General features: G+C 40.6%; 1 protein-coding gene across 1 annotated transcript in view; it reads right to left on the minus strand.

The window, feature by feature from the left end:
• ARHGEF26 (Rho guanine nucleotide exchange factor 26) overlaps nt 1-18,680 on the minus strand; it is a gene marked incomplete at its 5' end in the record, with an annotated part of 48,701 nt that overhangs the window by 2,522 nt on the left and 27,499 nt on the right. Inside the window, 7 exons of the mRNA XM_084292389.1 lie at nt 45-149; nt 609-676; nt 5,357-5,566; nt 9,746-9,900; nt 15,611-15,700; nt 17,163-17,237; nt 18,316-18,445. Coding sequence (XP_084148515.1) covers nt 45-149; nt 609-676; nt 5,357-5,566; nt 9,746-9,900; nt 15,611-15,700; nt 17,163-17,237; nt 18,316-18,445 — 833 coding nt within the window. The remainder of the gene's footprint in view (nt 1-44; nt 150-608; nt 677-5,356; nt 5,567-9,745; nt 9,901-15,610; nt 15,701-17,162; nt 17,238-18,315; nt 18,446-18,680) is intronic.

The following is an 18,680-nucleotide window of genomic DNA, read 5'->3' on the forward strand; positions in this document are numbered from 1 at the left end:
TCATCTGCAGTGGTAAGAGAGGGTTGCTAACAACGCATACTCACCATCATTCACTTTTTGATAAACCAGAACAACATCAGCAACTTGGAGAGACAGCTCGTCTGACTGCTTTGCTGTGTAGGTTCTGATGATCTCTACCTGAGTCAAAGCTGGGGAAGAAAAAGAAAAGAAAGGCTGAATTACAATATTTCCATTTCAAATCTTCTATTCAAACGTGTATATAATTGATTTGAAGAAATCAGTGTGTCTTAGCACATGCCCTGCCCCACCCCACCCACCACGCAGGTGTCAGCAAATGCTGCAGATGGCTTCTCACCTGAGCATCCACACAAACTTGGGTTAAACACGAAGAAGGGAGCTTTGCTCTTGGTAACAGATTGAAACAACTGACCAGCGTTAATGAACGCAAACAGAAATAACTGGGCAAAACAAAACTCCTCAAAGAAGGAAGCGATGACAGCTTCATGTATATTAAAGTAACACAGCCCAGGAAAAGAAAGGTGACATTTTTAAGGATAGAGCCTGTGTTTGCTCAAATCCCCGCTAAGGGGCAGTGCACTTCTATTCTCATGGCAGAGTGCTCAAAAATCTCAGTACTTGCAACTTACTTGTTCTGTCAGTCTTCTGCCCATCTCTGTCTTGCCCAAGCACCGTAATCCAGCGAGCTCTTTCACTTCTGCAAACAGCAAAAACAAAATTCAGTTTCCCAACTCATGCTCTTGAACAATGATCAAGACTACTCCCTTTTCAAGGTTCTGTATTTAAATTCTTCCTCTTATTGTGAAAGAAAAACTAAACATAACCTCCTTTCTCCTCCTCTCAAAATATGGCCAGGTGTGATACTACTTCTTGTAATAACACTCTTCAAACACAAACATTTTAAGCATGTTAGAGTAGGAAAAATGCCTATACACACATGGTTCTTACTGGCATCACATCTTACATACCCTTATTTTAATTATTTTTTAAGTAATGCAGGTAAACTTCTCTACTAAGTGTCTGAGACCAATACTTATGACTAATCTAAACAAAATTAAATAATCCACTTGAATTTTCTTCTTCAAAATTTTGTCTTTAGATAACTTGAGTTTTTAACTAAAAATAGTAACATCTGTCTTCTGCAGTTGTCCATTTTTTGAAAATCTGAAACCAGTGCTAAACTCGTGTTTCAACCACAGTAAGAAAACATATACAATTTTGCACAACCTTAATTTTGTTCTTATTTTTAGAAACATGTTATTTACGGATTCGTATTTTCCCATAACCAGTCTTAATAAGAAAATTACATTTCCTTTCAAACAACTCTTAAAAAATGGGATAATACCAGACTGCCTTCCTATCTAAATATGTGTTTCTTCATAAATCCACGTACACCAGATAGTTGGTGAACACAAAACAACTTTGCTCCCACTGAAGTCACCCTCTCTCCAGCAGGCAGTGTTAAGAGCATACGAAAAATCCAGTCCAAAAAACACGGCTCTCAGCCAGACTAGGGAATCACAGAATCACAGAATTGTCTAGGTTGGAAGACACCTCAAGATCATCGAGTCCAACCTCTGACCAAAAAAGCCTTTGTCCTTCCATAGCTTTCTGTGTATTTTTTCAAGGGAATCAATGTTACTTGTGTAAACAGACAGACCGGGAGACAAACACAAAAAGATGCCAGCGCCAGTGGATCATCTAATGCTAAGTGACCCTGTAATTTAACCCTCCGCCTCCAGCAGCAGGCACAATTACAGCTGCTCCAGAGCTGTAATTCAGTGGGAACAGGCCACGAAAGACACACAAGGTTTGTGAGGAGCCTTCCCCTGATGCCACCCGCAGCTGCTGGCCGTGCCCCGCTGCTGGAGCTGTAATGCCACCGTAACGCTCCGGACCCTGGGCTTCTACTGCTGTACCTGGGAACCACAAGCCACACGAAGTGACACAACGCGATCAAACTGCGCTGGAAATCATAGTCAACACAAACATTTCACTTTGAACATGCATCGCTCCGATCAGCGAGCGCTCTGAAGCGTCCAGCTGGGCCCTCCTCCAGCCGCTGCCCTCCCCATCGCGCTCGCCTCAAGTTACAAAAAGTTGGGAGTGTCGGTGCCCTGAGCACACCACACACGGTAACGCTCTATTAAAATTTTCAAATCAAGGAGGTATTGTCAGAGACTTTTTCCCTTGAAAGATAATCTGATGGACTGCTATTTCTATCACAAACCTTATATAGGCAAGCAGTAATATTCTGTAGAACAAAATGTCTTTTTATAAAAAGCCCAGACAACTAAAAATGTGCTTCATTTTTTTCCCAATAAAATCGCATTTCCAAGCAAGTCTGAATCATCTGCTTACTTTATAATAAGATCTTTAATAGGAATCATTAATGATCTATAGTTTCTTTCAGAGTTATTCTAAACTTTGAAAGCAAACCTAAAACTGTAAGTTTTTCCAGGCTGGGATGCGTCTGGAGCGTTCTGTTTCATGTCTTGTGTCCCACCCCCAGCCTCCGCGGAACAGATACCATCTTTCACTTCTGTGAAGGGCTGTGTGGATGTTAATGGCACCACACAGAAGCGATGGCCTCTCCGAGACTCGCACCCGAAAGAACAAGACGCTGCTTGTTGCCCTTTTCTAAAGCAGAGCACTCCAGCACTGCCCCAGGAGAACAAGGACCACCTCTATCCAGCGCAGCTCCCCAGCTTCCCCGCGGCAGTGCCAAACTCCTCCTCCATCCCATCCTGCAGTTTCCGCTCCCGCACCGTCCCCGCTGTGGTGCAGATTCACAAAGCTGCCCCGGGACAGCACCGCTCAGCACTGGACCCAACGCACCCAGTTCAGTGTTTGCTGCCACCCGCAGTGGTAACTCCTGGTGAGACAGCTGCACATCCAAGCGCACTGCAGAAGGCAGGTGTACAGACTGCTTGCAACTACAGGACACTCATTGCTCTCCACTTTACTTCAGGCACTTACCCCTTGACCCCAATGATTATTTGAGGGAAGTTCTTTGCTAACAGGCAAGCGAGGCAGAAAACCCACATCTCAACTTCCAGCACTCAGAAGAAAATATTAGGGAAGTATTTGACCTACCACGTACTTACACTACAACAACCAACAGCGATAACTCAGCCCCATTTGTAGTTCAAGTGGAAGCAGAACCACAGAGCATCCTGAGTTGGAAGGGACCCAACAAGGGTCACCGAGCCCAGCTCCTGGTCCACACAGGGCCACCCAAAGCCCCAGCCCCATCTCAGAGCGTTGTCATGTTTGTAGTATTTGGGTAACTAACCTTCATTGTCCACAGTCGTCTCTGGGATCTCAGCAATGATCCAGAGACTTAGAGAAGCTCAAATGAAACTGCTCCAGAAACTGAGTGCTTCACAATTTAAACTGGGAGTGTATGCAGGCAACACAGGTCAGAAACATTACGCAGAGAAGTTGAGGTATGCCACACACAAGTCACGTAGCTACAGAGGTATTGTGATGCTTAATAGAGACAGCACCTTAACACCAAGAGTGCCCAGACCCAGAGCTGTGCCAGGCAGGGGGCAGTCAGACCCTCTCCACAAGCTCCAAAGACAGCCGGGTCCTGAGGGGCTGTGCCTGGGAGCCTCTGAACCTCGCACGGGAAAAAAGCATCCAGGGCAAGGTGAAAGGTTAATGGCAGCTACATTGCTTACTCTGTCTTTAAAGTAATTTTAAACTACATTACCCGCCACTAAAGCCTGAGGTCATCCTACTGTAAGAAGCAAATAGAACAATAATTAACTTTCACTAGATTTGGCTTAATTAGAATGAGCTAATTATCTTGACGCTAAGTGAGGACTGCAAATGAGAGCACTGACAGCCTATAGTCTGCTCTTTGCCGGAATCAGAAGGGTTGCATTTTAAGCTCAGTTTGGAAAACACCACCTTTAATTTTGTACATACAAGCTTCTCCCCACGCTCCCCCCTCCAATCCCCCCTAAATCCCTGTCCTGCAGCCCTGGCATGTTTGCCTCACCAATAACCACCAGAAGGGATTCAGAAATCCAGCATTATTATTATCTTCAGCCTGGATTACCCTTCAGATACTCTGCTGTCTTCAGCAACATTACACGGACTTACACACCTTCCCTCTGATGAAAACCCTCTCCAACTAACATGCAACAAAAAGTCTTTACTGTTTAGGAATGGTCATGTCAGTTCTCCTTTTTTTTTTTTTTTTTGCAAAAATAAGAAGTGTTAAACCTAAGATTTTTGGTTCCTGTTTATGAGAAGCATTTTTATGCAAAGCTATCCCAGATAATCTTTCAGCACCTTGAAGCAATGCACGACTATAGTTCACTGTACCTTGCATCAACATGGACTCCCTCTGCATTACCTCAATGTATTTTTTAGTTCCTTTTTGTTCCTTGCTGCATTACTTGGGGAAAAAACAGCACCACCAGCTTTGTACTTATCCATTTGGCTGCAGGTTTGGAAGAGCCAGCAAAATGTTTGCAGAAAGTCAGACGTGGCTTTGTGATGAGAACTCTATTTCAGACCACACCGTACAACATACAAGTGGAGCTTTGTCATCTCTCCTTTCTATTCTACCCTCTAATGGGCTCTCAATTTACTTATCCTAATGGTATTAATGTAACACACTGCAAGGCATGGCCATGCCATTACTCACTGGCTAGGGAACTGGCAGTCTCTGAGGCAGAAGCACAGTTAATTCTTGGTCTGAAGACCTAAAACAATAGCACCTAGTAACAGATACTTCAGTTTACATAATTTTAGCATGTGTACTCAATTTGCTATTATCCCTACAACATGACATCAAGAAAATAGAATGACAGTAACATGACATGGACTTAAAACCCCTGAGCCCTCTCATGACAAGATTATCCATGAGAAACTGAAGCAGGTTTGGAGAGGCTCTATTTTATTCCAGTAAATATTTATTCCTCTATCTAGGATCTTATACAAGCTGCACATTCTTCTTCTCTGCCAATCGTTAAAAAAACAGAAAGGCTTGTCACTGTTACCTTGCCTAGCTTTGGAAGTGCACACTTAATGGAATAAAAACAGTGCAAATCGCAGCAGTCAGCAGGTGGAACAACAAACGCTCCAGCGTTGCTGAACAGGATGCCAGCGTGGCCCGTGACAAATACGGGGTCATTTTTAATGTAATCCTTCCTCGGTCACTGCTGATCAGATATCATAGACTGCCTGCTTGCAAACTTTACTGTTCAGTTTTGTTTCACCTTTTTTTAAACTTTGCAAACAAAGAAAGGCTGGGCATTTCATACGACCTTTTTTGGGGGGGGGAGGGAGCTGGGAGAGCAACAACAACCTGTTGAGATGATCAGGTGAAAAATTACAGAAGTTATAACTATTTACTTACTGAGTGTCTGTTCCCAAGAGCATCTCCACCTTCTCTCCTGCGTGGTTACTGAGGACTGCCAACCTGAAGAGGTACACTGTAGCGCTCTGCCGCGAGTACAGCATAGCTGAAGTGTTCTTTACAGGAGAAGAGGTCAGGTCCTCACTGTCACACTGCTGTACCACGAGCTGATCCCTTAAAGAATAATCTGTGACGTTGTAACTCTCTTCACTGTAAAACAAAGGAGAAAAAGAAAAACACAAAATTAAAATGCTTAGTTTTCCACCAGGTGTGTGATTTCCCCTTCCTTGTTTGTTTTTAAGAAGTCAGTTCCGTTTTTAAACAACTTTTACACAGCAATTGCTGCCTAGCCAAGGACAGAACCAGCAAAACCAGCTAGGGATGCTGTAGTCATTGGGAGCCTGAACCTAAAAAGAAAGAAAAGTAGTCCATACATTTGCATAGTAAATAATGAATGCATTCCTTACTAATTAATCACCTGAGATAAACCTCTACAAATTCTTCTTATCTCCATTCAACAGAACAGCCTGCTTTGAACTATCGAGGAGTCTTTATCTTTCTACCCCTGTGCTCTCCGGGAGGCCCACAGACTTCTGACCAGCAGCACACGGGTACGGCTGGCTGAGGGCTGGAGGCACCGCAGCCAGAGCAAGCAGATGGACGTAAATGGGGATGAAATCTTCCCACCAGGCAGTGCAGTAACAGGAGGGACATTTAACACATTTTTTAAAATGACAGTAATCAGCTAACACAGACGCGCTGACGTGCACCTTCAGTTCATGGCTGAACTTTTTGCCAAACTCTTATTTAGACTCAGAACACAGAGCAACAGGGCTATTTTATATCCCCTCGCAAGGAAGGCCTGCACATCTTGGAGGCACTTTTATGAAGACCAGACACCAGTTCTAGGCCACCTATTCTTTAACAGAAAGCATGTGGTGATTCTCCTTATTTCCCTTATCACATGTATATATATTAAAAAAAAAAAAAAAAAAAAAAAGCAGTAAATGTCCTTTATAAATCTTCAGCAATTTTTAATCACTTTTTAAGCATGATTACTTTAGTTACAAAATCATTCCTGGCATCTTGGCTAAAATAGCATGTTTTTCAAGCAGCTGTGAACAGGTAACATTCCCAAGTAGTATTTAACCTTTGGGTGATTTCCAGTGTATGAGGTCCAGCTGCATTCCAATGTCAAGGCAATCTCAGGAGCTGACAAGCCATAGAGCCATGAAAACAGATGGGGTTCTAGCAGTGTCCTTAGGGGATATTATGGGAGAGAAGAGTATTCAATAAATGTATCCTCATACAAAAACATACATCTCTGCAATTCATCTGAAATCTTCTAAAAGATCTCAGGACGTTGCTGGTAGATGTTATGAATAGCTCAGTGAGCAGTGTTACTTTAGTTGGACACAACAGGACTTCATTAATTCTGGAGCTCCCTTCAGCTTCACAGAGTGCAGAGCCAGCTCATAGACAACTCTGAGCATTACTATCCAGAACATGCAACCACCTCTTCAAAAGGGCGTGCTGGAAAAAAGGAAGAACCTGACTTTTGTAAAATTTAGAGCTTCCTATGTGTCCCCTTTTTAGCAGAGTATTGTTACAGTGTAAGCTTCCAGGTCTGCCTGAGGTATCAGGGAATCACCTCCTCTGTAGCCCAGTCTCCTCTTCCCCAGGGCAGTTGCAAAGTGCCCGCTATGGAAGCTCCACCACGCCTGGCAGCAGGCAAATGGGTATCTAAACCCAGCAGTTACACTCATCAGCCACACCGGGGATGGATGATACTTTTATCTGTGGTTTGGGATTTAGAAGAGGAAAGCTGAAAATTCGTTCTGAAGGATATACAAACCTAAAAGCAGTATGCATAAAGTAAATAACCCATATTTAATAAGGCACTAATGTCATCATACTCTGTAATGTGAAAGCATTTCTTCACTAGCTCAAGTGAAAGCAAGTTTCCCAAATGTGACACAAATAACAAGAATTGTAGTGTAGTCCATGTGAATCATGAGGCGGACAGAAAGAACTCTCAAGATGTGAATTATATTGCCCGCTACTCCTCGTGTCAGAATATTACCTTTGGTGTCCATTAAAAAGGAAGAAATTGTGGTAGCTAAATGCCACTTAACCTACTGAATGGGGCAGAGAACACAGCACAACCTTGCAATTTCAATCAAAAGGTGAAATTGTAGCTGAGGAAGATTATGATTAATAAAGCATCATTAAAGTTAAAGCGTAAGACCTCTGGAGAACTGTAAGTATATAACACACCCTTTATCTTTTTCGTAGCTAAAATGTTGTAATTCTCATTATAAAAAGGTTTTGGGAACCCTTGCTCACTCAGTATTCAAAATGCAGTTCTCGCAGCGGTGATTCTGACGCATGGGAATCGTTCCTGAAAGCAGCCCGTGAGCAGGGATGCGCCGAGCCTCGCTGCACTGGGGCTGCTGACCCTTGCTGGCTGCGGGCCGGGCAGGCAGCGCCGGGCCCCGAGGAGCTGGGAGGCACAGCGAGGAGCTGGGAGGCACAGCGAGGAGCTGGGAGGCACAGCGAGGAGCTGGGAGGCACAGCGAGGAGCTGGGAGGCACAGCGTGCTGCTTCGACTTATACGGCAAACTGCTCCCCGGGACGGCCGGGGATTCACTTTGGGAGAAAGGATTAAGCAGCGTGACTGCAGCACTAAGTAATTAATATTTTTAGCGCAGTCGAGTGATTTTTTGTGTGTGCAATGCTAAGAATCTTTTGAGAAAGCAACTCCTCAGCTAAAACACAAGCATAGAAAGCTCAACTGTCAACAAGTGTTGCTGTCCATTGCAGTGGTGTCCACAGCAACGCCGTGGGCAGGAGAACAGATCACCAAAAGCTCAAATATTATGAATAAGCTTATCCACTCAGGTCAAGTGTAAGCTTCGTGCTCGGAATATTTGGGATGTTCACACAAACCAATCCTTTTCCATCCTACCTAATTTGCTTGGGGGTGTTCTTCAGGTGAACAGATAAATCTGATCATTAACATCAAGTTTTCCTTAATTTTGGCTTCTGGGCCCAGTTATGACATTTCAGTTCCAACAGCTGGAAATTATTATAAATCCAAAGTTTGAATAAAATATGTTGCTATAAAAATCTGTTTTATAATCTGGACAAGAAGCCATCACATAGGAAACCAATAAACACTGTAACAACACAGATAATAGCTTTTCATTGTTTTCCTAACTCGGACATTTACTTAGCTACCAACACAGCAATATGTTGAGAGCCATCCCGTGAGAAAACAAACGCGCAGTTTAAAACCATGAGGCATAACTCTGATCTGCTGCCAGGGGTTTAGCAAGGGACTTTCAAAGAAACATTGCAGCGTGAACTTTGATAAACACCGAATCTCAGAAATGTGCTCCCAGCATTACAATAGCTGGGGAAAACTCTATTCGCCTTTCTGCTCATCTGCATAAAAATTCTTTGATTTAAATATATTTTTCCTTCATTTTTATCTTTCTATTTGCTTAAATAGTCACATTCTCTTCTCAGATTTAATATTCTATCTCATTCCTCAATTTCTGATTTAAATTAAGAAGTTTCACAGAACGCTATCTTTTAAAAATAGCTGGTATTTGGTTCAACTGATCAATGCAAATGCAAAACTATTCTTCAAAATGGTTTTCAGCCTCAGGAAGAAAGTTTATCTATCAAGTATTATTTAACAGCAATAGCAGAGGATGTCAATTCTGTTAAATGATTTTAAGCCTCCCGTCGAATCTAGAGATAAAATTGAAGTGGAGACTACTAGAAGCGATTTCCCATCAATCTCTCTCAAGAACAGTCCAACATGGTAAAGCACAGAGGGGAAAGAATATCACTTTACCCTCCCACAAAAAATCTCCCTTTCTTAAGGCACCAACGATGACCTTTTAAATTTGTTTGACAAGTCAGAATTTCAATCGAGTTTGCAAAAACTAAATCCCATTTAACAGGCAGTTACTTGTAATTTCTAAATGCAGTCTGATGGAGCAACGTTAGAAACTCAAATACCTTCATAATTCATTTACTTTCTCAGACACAGTGTACTGAAACATACAAGACGTTTCACAAATTTTGACTGTAATTAACACAAGTTTGATCCATATTTCCTTCCATTTTATGCTGCAAATGTACCAGATCTCTTTGAATCTCATTCATTCTTTCAAAAAAGCAGATGGCTAGCAAACATGCAAAAATGCTGCGGATGCAATAAAGTTCGGCTTTGCAAAGCCAGGAAGTTTTGGCTCTCATTTCCCGTGTGGTGAGACACGCACAAAAGGCATGAAAATTTAAAAGATAACTTAGATGCTCTCTTCGTGACGCAAGGAGTTGAACAGAAAGACGATTTTACATTGGTGAAGCTCTTACCTCTTCTTCTTGGTGATAATGAGGACATCGTTAAAAAGGAAAAAGTACACCTGCTGTTTAGAAGTCCTTTTAGAAAAAAGTCCAGTGTCTTCTACGTATGCTGTTAATTCACCCCTTTTCACAAGCCATCGTGAAGAAGAAACCAATGGAAATGGCTACAAAGAAAAAAATAATATTTTAATCTTGTATAAGTAGAATTTAAAAAAAAAATAATCAAGTAACAGTCTGAAATATTTGGAAAAACTGCTCAGATAAACTCAGAGCTCAGAGATTATGAGTACAAGCACAAAACAGGGATCCCAAGGTTTAAGATGTCTTTATCATTCATATAACCCACAAGTAATAGCCTGCAAATACTTGAAAATTGCTCATGTTCATGACCTAATTACTCATCTAAGACAAAAATGAACAGACTTGACTGGTCATATGCTTCAGTATGGACCAAACTACATGAGATCTCCAAAAGAGATTAAAATTACTGTCTCTGGGGATTATTTCAGCTTTCATAGAGAAAGCAATCATTCTTTGAACACTTGATTTTTTCTCACAGCTTTTCCGCATAAACAGTTGGAAGGAAAAGCTTCAGCACTTCATCTCAAACACATGGGCTACAGCATCTTACATGGCTTTTCAGCACATTTCTAAAGTCAGTTAAAATGATGCTGTAACATGCCTAAACAATATAGTTTGTTCGTGTCATCATAAATCTACCAATGGTTTGAAAAATGTCTGAATCTACAGGACCTTAAGGTATCCACTTATGAAAGGCCATATGAAATAAGTGTCCTTCCTGAGGATGAATTTCATCTTTTCCTTTCTCTGCTCCCATTCCGTCAGGAAGGGTACCTGTACGTGACCACAACCCCTTTGTAACTTGCTGCTGCAGCTGCAGGGGCAGGCAGGCCGGGCTGCTCCTGGCATGCTGCTGTAATGAGGTACACGTCAGCACCCTCTCAGGCCAGCCTTGATAGCTCACTGTGTGTGTAGAAACAGGCAGGCTTGCACAAACCTTCAGCCCTCAATTTATGAGAAGAGAATCACCCTCCCAAGGCACTCACCGTACAGAATAACCTGTTTCTTCCTTTGATAGCAGGAAGTTTTCCAAGTGCTTCCTATTCTCATTAGCAGCTCCTGAAATACTGTACAATTACCAGTCCGCTTTATCAGAGATGGATAACCAAAGATATCATAAGCTCCTCTTTATCTAGCTGATGTAACTGAACTCTAAAAGTCCTCTGGAGCAGGAGCTCTATTTCTCTCTGGGTTAGGGTAAGGACCAACATCTCAAGTAGGTGAATCAAGCCAAAGAGGATAATAGCTGTCTAATGTAAAGGCCAGGCTTTATTAATCCAAACTATTCCCAACTGCTGGAGAAGTAGATACCACAGAAGGACCTTTTGTTTCTCTGGGTCATGAACGTGAATGGAGATGTGAGCCTGCATGTCCCGTCATAGAGAACAGATCCTCTCTGAAGCCGTACGTTGACGTGATGCCTGGAAGACAAAGGTCCCTTGCAGCGCTGCCAGCACTGCAACGTCTCCCAGGGGCCAAGATTCCTCCGTCAGTGATCTCACTGACAGTTGTTAGCACTGAGCTGACCAGAGCTAGTATGTGGGTTCATACAGGTTTCAGTGTCACACAGAGGAAATGTTTCTTCTATGCTTAGAACAGTGGCTGTTGATAAAGGTACCCCTTCCTAAGTCCCACCAGTCATCTCTGTTATGACCTATTTCAGTCCTAATTTCAAAACTGAAGATGTTGACAATGTTGTGTCTATGCACCTCCAGGTACAGCATGCGTGCTGGATGGAGCACCTGAAGATGTCTGGCACCAAAACAGAAGACTCACGGGGTGACTTCTGCTGGCGAAGCCCAAGCTGCATGCCCTGTACCTTGCAGACCCTCCAACAGCAGGTCCACACTGCCCCTGGAGAAGAGGCATCCACTTTGACCGTGTTTATTATTGTTTGTACCTAAAACCCACTGCAGTAAAAGGGCACTTAACAGTTAACTTATGTACATTTTTCTTCACCCCATGGGAAATAATCAAATTTTTGTTTCTACTTTACACATAACAGGCTTTCAGCTTATCAAAAACATGTACTTTCTCTGCTGTTGCTCAAATTCGTTATGTCTGTAATGATTAGACTAACGAAGACAACTGCTTCTTTTCCATTTAAAATATCTTTCATGTGCTTGTATAAGTACTTCTTCATTCAGCTTGTCAGCTGTCTTCATCATTCTGCTTAGACTGTCTTTTTGTATCTAATCACTCAGCTGCCCTTTAGTGAACTAATTCAGCTTGTCAATACTCGCCCTGGAGCACGATGCCAAAACCAAACCGGTGCTTTGACTGTGATTGTGCGGTTGGAACAAAACTTTAACCTCCCTAATTTTATGCGCGGCCATCCCCTTGGTTGTGAATTTTGAGGAATGATTTTGTAGTGACTTTGAAATGGTACATGATAAAGAAATAATTCAAAAGATTTTATTTTATTTATTTATTTATTTAGCACCATGCAGTACCACACTCAGCACAAAAAGCAGGACCAAGCTCCTGGAAGCCTGTTCCTTGTGCTTTCTGTTAGGAGACAGCACATGAATGACGGATGAACCTTGCTCAAAATGGCAAAATTACAGACAAAATACCTGTACTGAGTTTTGGTCAAATTCCCTTTAGATACTTCTTCCCAATTAACTTCAGATCACACATTCTGTTTTGATTTATGCAACTTTTTTGCACGTTTCTGGTTTTGTATTAGCCATTAGTTTACCAACTGCATTTTCTACTGTATTCTCCAGTCTAGAAATGCAGAACTGTGTTTCAAATCCATATTTCCTAAATAGATTTTTATCCAAGTCTCTGTTATGAGTTAGAGTAGAACAATCTGGTTACAAATCTCTTTAACTTCATTAACTGACACCGTCACTTATCTTGTATCAGCGGCTAACATCAATCCAACATTATTACTTTCTCCAGGGATTGTACCATAGCATTTTTCTTATGGATGGTCATTTTATTAATACACATTATTAAACCACACAGGTTACAAAAGGCCAATTCAGCTCGGTACCCATATGTGGCAATCAGAACTCCCAAATTCCATGATTGAAATCTAAGTAATTTCTGAAGTTTTATATAAACAGTCTGCTTTTTTTTTTTCCTCCCCTTTTTATTAAAAAAAAAAAAAAAAAAAAAAAAAGGTCTTACTCTGAATCTAAACTCTACTGGTATGAAAATCAATTCTTGAAACAAAACAGCTCCAGATATTTACACTTTCTGAATTGCAGTAATGGTTCCAAGTGATGGTACGTGAACGTGAAACATTGCGCCATAGCCCTAAGGTTACACCATCACAGTTCTTGTGACTTTACAAATTGAAACATTGGGCTAGATGGTCCTTGAACATAGAAAATACAGAAGAGTTTGGTTCTTGAACTCAAATGCCTGTTTGCAGAAAAAAAGCTTTTCTGGTGCTAAAGTTGAAAATTTTAAGAATAAAACCTTTTGAATCTTAATTAAAAGAAATTCTACAGATGAGCTGTTTACAAAAATGACCTACATTTAGTGGCTTCTCTTGTAACTCCTATGTAATTGCTCTACAGTCACACCTAACAAAATAAAACATCCCAAAACACCAGATGAGGAAAGAACAGAATGAGTTTACCTAATTCATAATGGTTATAAAGCAGCATTATAACACCATGATGATGGTATTGCAGACTAAAACTTCTTCACGATTTTCTATGAGCATGAACTAAAAATCCCTTTAATCTCTACTCCAAACGAGTTCATTTTCCTAACTGACTATATTCCAGAGGCACCTTATTTTTTCTTTAATATTAATTTTCCTGCAATTACCAAAAGAGTACAACACGTATATCACCACCTTTTTATATAAAATAAGCCATTAGAACATAAAATGTACTGAGACTTGGCCAAAGCAGTTTGGCAAGCACTCCAGCTGGCAAGCTCTCAAACCACAGATAAGGTCTAAAACCACTAAGTGGTTATATTTAAGATGCACAGAGGAGGGAAGAAAAAAAAAAAAAAACTTGCATAAAGAATACAGAAAAGAAAATAAAGTTGCTATTATTCCCATGAAACTAGTGAGAGTTGCTAGTCACAGCACGTCCACAGGAAGAATTATACAGGGCCTCTGGCTTCTGCATCCTCTTCCAATAGGGAAAGTAACAGACTAAAAGTCTTTTAAGGAACTCAATACATTTTAAAACTGTCAGGTACTTCTGTAGATTTGAAAATTATGAATGAATGAGGGGAGAAGGTCACCCAAAGTTTTCAGGCTATCCAAAACTCCACTTCAGAATATCCCAAATACCTGAGACTATTATCCAGCCTCAGTAGCAAATGTAGTGATGTCACTTGTTAATGAGAGTTTATTTTATTGCTGTTGCTTTAAGTAACTATTATTATTCTCAGTTTTTAGTCAAAGCATGTACATAAAAATCCTTTGGACAAGTTGGAAACAGGATTTCCTCAGAGCAAGACTGAGGAAGATCCTTTAATAACTGTCTTTTCAAAAACATAAACCTCTACTTACTTCGAATACAATGATGATAATTCATTCATCATTCAGATATTCTGTGTTTGAACAGGAGCATTCCAGCGGAAGACTACAACATTCATTTTGAAAACTAAGACAGTATAGAATTCAATTTCATCTGCATATACAAATATGCTTGCTATTCTTGTGGTTGAAAAGTAAGCTAAGAAGTTACCTGCACTGGTTTAATACAGGACACTTAGCTGTTACTACTTCAAAGCCCTGCCTGCACCGTCGCACAGACACAGGCAGCTTTAAGTACAACCATACTCTGCACTAGCAAAACAAAATTTGCTGACAAATGACAAAAACAAACTGCATTAGCAAAGTTTATCTTAAGTAATTTCACCTACGCCAAAGTCTGCTGTTGCACAGCCTGCTCTTCCGGGCTGGCACCTCACTCTTTGTTTGCATATCCTACGCTGCCAGAAGTGCTGCCGTAGCTGAATTCGGTAACTCCTGCCCGCAGGTGTGACCAAGGAGCAGGCACACAAACCTACCAGGAAACCCAGCTGGGCTGATTTATTTCACACCTGCCTTCTTGAATTCAGCAGCATGCAGCACACACCACTGTCTTCCTGATTTCTATCACCTCCCAGTTAAAGGGGAACTCGTGGAAGTGACATGTTTTTACAGCAGAACTACCAGAATCTTGTACAAATACATCGTAATTTAAAGAAACACATCTTGGGGTGGCTGGAACCACACCTTGTTTTTGATAACATGCTGCCGTAATCCAGACAGTCACACACTGTTGGGATCATCTCATTGTCAAGTAGTAGGTCAGCCCCTCTTTTAATGGTAAAAACTTGACAGCAATTTGTCTAGCGCATCAAAACCAGCTCACACTCACTCCATGGAGTTAATTCATCTCACAGCTTGACAGAAATAGTGTGCTGAATCTCACTCATGATGTTTTCAGAAAATAAAATGCTAGGGTGCTAAGATTTGGTCAATTTTTATTGTTTTATTTCAGCTGCAAGATAAATAGTCCTTTTCATTCTTATTAAAAAATAAATAAGTTTCCTATACTCTTTCCCTGAAAAGCCTCAACCTGAAGCTTAATCAACCTTGGTTAAGACACAACAGTCCTCAGTTACCCTCTGAGTTTCCAAAGCTTCAGCTACCCCACAATATGAACTTGACTTCCTTGACTGAAAGTCATGCCAGCGTTACAGCCTATGCTAATGTACTTTATGCTGGCAATGAAGCTATCAAAATTTAACATGTAGTCAAAGCCATAGCATGTGGTCAAAGCTATTCATATGCTGAATGGTTTACCATCAGAAATAGCAGCATACCTTGATTTTAAATTCCAGCTGGGAGTTAATTGTGTACATCATTTCTGTCCTTTCCATCTTCCGAGCACCTTCATTGCACAAACGCACCAACTAGAAACAAGACACGTATTTAGCACATTTAACGTACTCAAGACTTGTAACACTAACTCTTGCTCCTTTATAAAATACACGTCTGTGGAAGCGTAAAATTTATAAAGCACCTGACATTTTCCTGTTCAGCCGCAGCCATGGTGTTTTCAAGACCAGACTGAATGCATCTCTGAGTGACCTGTTCAGACCCAACAGCTGGTTCTGCTTTGAGAAAGAGGCTGGACTGGATGACATCCTGAGGTCCCTTTCAACCTGGATTACCCAACACCATAATAACTATTTATTCTTCAGCAAAGCCCAGGTGGTACTAAGTTACAGCCAGACAATCCGACTGAAAAGGGTTATACTCTCTGATCCAAGTTAATGATCAGCCCCACAAAAACCAACATTCTGGGCTGACAACTCCATGTTGCATGCTGCCCTGTCCACCACACACCTGCAACTCATTTAGAGAAGAAAGTCCCAACACAAACATTGCAGCACCACCTTGTTAAACTAAGGCAAACAGTATCTTTGAGAAAGTTTCATTGCAGCTGACCTTTAGAACGCAATCTTAAAGCATCCTGCAGTCTGTCAGAAGTCTGCGCATGGGAGGAAGAGGAGTGTACAACAACAGGGCTAAAGACAGGCAGGAAAATGCATTCCCCTTAACCTCACAAACATCATGCAGCATTTCCCAACCGTTAATAAGCCTTTTCTCCTTTCATAATCAAACACTTCACAAATCATATATAGCTTCTACAGAAAAAAAAATAATGATTGTTTTGGCAGCAGTATAGTGTTCCTGAATTTAGGGTATTTTCCTAAGTAACAGGCAAAAATTTCACAATAAAACCAATCCCTAGTGGTCTTTCTTAAATAAGACAACTTAGTTTTTATCTTTCACTGCTCTTCCCTTACATAAGGAATGTTCAAAGCCCAAGGCATTGTCTAGCCCCGACATGTAGGGAAAGGTTTTGTTTTGTTTAAATAAAGAGTATCCAATACAACACATTTAATGACAGTTTATGATGAGCTGCAGCTTCTGAAATTCTGAGATCTCGGAGGCATAAACCAGACAGTTCTTAGATCCTTAAATTTTCTTTTCAAACCACAACATTCTGTTTTACAGTCTTCTATTTCCAGAATATATATATATATATATATGCATATACATATACATATTGTATATGTGTGTGAATATGAATTGATGAACTAGAATTTCCCCATTTAAAAAGGAGAATCTGCTCAGTTTCACATAAAATGGAACTGGAATTTATTCTGAAAGTCCTGATGTATTTTACAATCTATGCAAGGAAATGGACTTCTGCTCTTCTTCTGTCATTGATTCTGATGATTACACAGTAAGACAAGAACAACTGAACAACTGAGTGCAGCAGATATCATTAACTAGCAATAAAAGCAGAAAGCATGGCTTTCTTAGTTTCAGACTTTTTTTTCCCTCTGTACCATCAGGACATACCTTGCTCACTTCTTTCAGAGCTTGCTTGCAGTTCTCGTATTTTGGTGAATCTTTAGGAGTTTTCTGGCAAATAGTCTGAAATAAAATATCAGTTACTTCAGAGGACTGAGAAGCACAAATTGTAACAAATACAGAATTTTACAAACGTATTAATGGAAATCAAAGAGGTGAAGTCCCAGCTGTGTACTGGGATAAATGAGAGAACACTAGGTCACTTCTCCAGAGGCCTTGGTGACACTAAGGAATGCCTCTCTTGAGAACTTTTTGGAGGAGTGTGATGTTTTCCATCTCTGGCCAGTCTTCATCTGTGGCAATATAGTGGAAGAGGGAGGCCATATCCTTCCAGAAAAGAGAAAGGCTCTGCAGTCTCTACTCTACCTTTATGCAAACTACAGTGAAAACCCATTGCAGCTGTACACAAATAGGTTCTTCCAATTTTAAATACTTTAAGCTTTTTCTGGAAGTCAAAATATCCACTTGTGTGCAACTGTACAAGCAATAAGAAAACTGTACCAGACTACTCTGTTTGACCTCTTTGTAGGAGGTAATCATTTCCAAAGGATTAAATGAGAAAGGCTCTTAAGGCTACACACACTGTTATGTGTACCATGATAAAAGATAAATAACCATATTATTAAAAAAAAAAAAAAAAAAAAAAAAAGGAAGGCTGCTGCAGCATATGTAAACACTGGGAAGTAAAGATGAGTAAATCTGATCCATGACTTACACGTGAGAGACTGAGTTTATTCTCGTGACTTGGAGGTAAAAATGAATTCCTATCTATAGGAATTATAGATAATACAATAAGTAAGCATTTATTGCAAAAGGATCCTTATCTAATCTATATGCTAGCTAGGAAGTCTTGTTTTTTTTTAAACTGTAAGGTTTAATTTTAATCCTAACACTGTGCATTTTCTGTGCTAGGTTCTTCCTTGTCTTCTGAATCAATTATTTTTATCCTTTACAAACCTTTTGATTAGAACTTGTAAATTTTTAATTTCTGACTGCACACGTGAGCATATGCTACTGTTCATAGTCAACAGACAAGTCAGCATCTACAGCCTTCTCTGGAATGAACTGGGAATTGAATGCAAGAGTGCTAACATTCAAAAAACACGCATAAAGGAAAAAATAGAAAAATAACTGTTCTCACATCCATTAATAAGGGAAGACGAGTTACTCTCTGCATGGGAAGAATGAGGAAAGAGATCATTGGTAAATTCCTGCAGTCTTCATGGGACTCAATCCGTGATAACACCTCTTTAAACGCTGGATTTGTAGCTCTGGTAGGAAAAAGAAGGAGGGAATTAAACAGAATGTTTTACCAAAGAATTGTGAAAATTGCTAGACTATTAATAAAACATTTTAATAGCAAGGAAAGTACAGCTTGAAAGATTCGTATCACTTAAGCCTTCAGCTTTATTTATTTAGATATGCAAGACCAGCATCAACATTTAGGTATCTCCTCCCACAGATGAACATGAGTGCAAACAGACTCATATGTAACATGCAAGTAAA

This window comes from Netta rufina, assembly GCF_964035555.1.
Source record: "Netta rufina genome assembly, chromosome: 9".
Classification (NCBI taxonomy): Eukaryota; Metazoa; Chordata; class Aves; order Anseriformes; family Anatidae; genus Netta; species Netta rufina.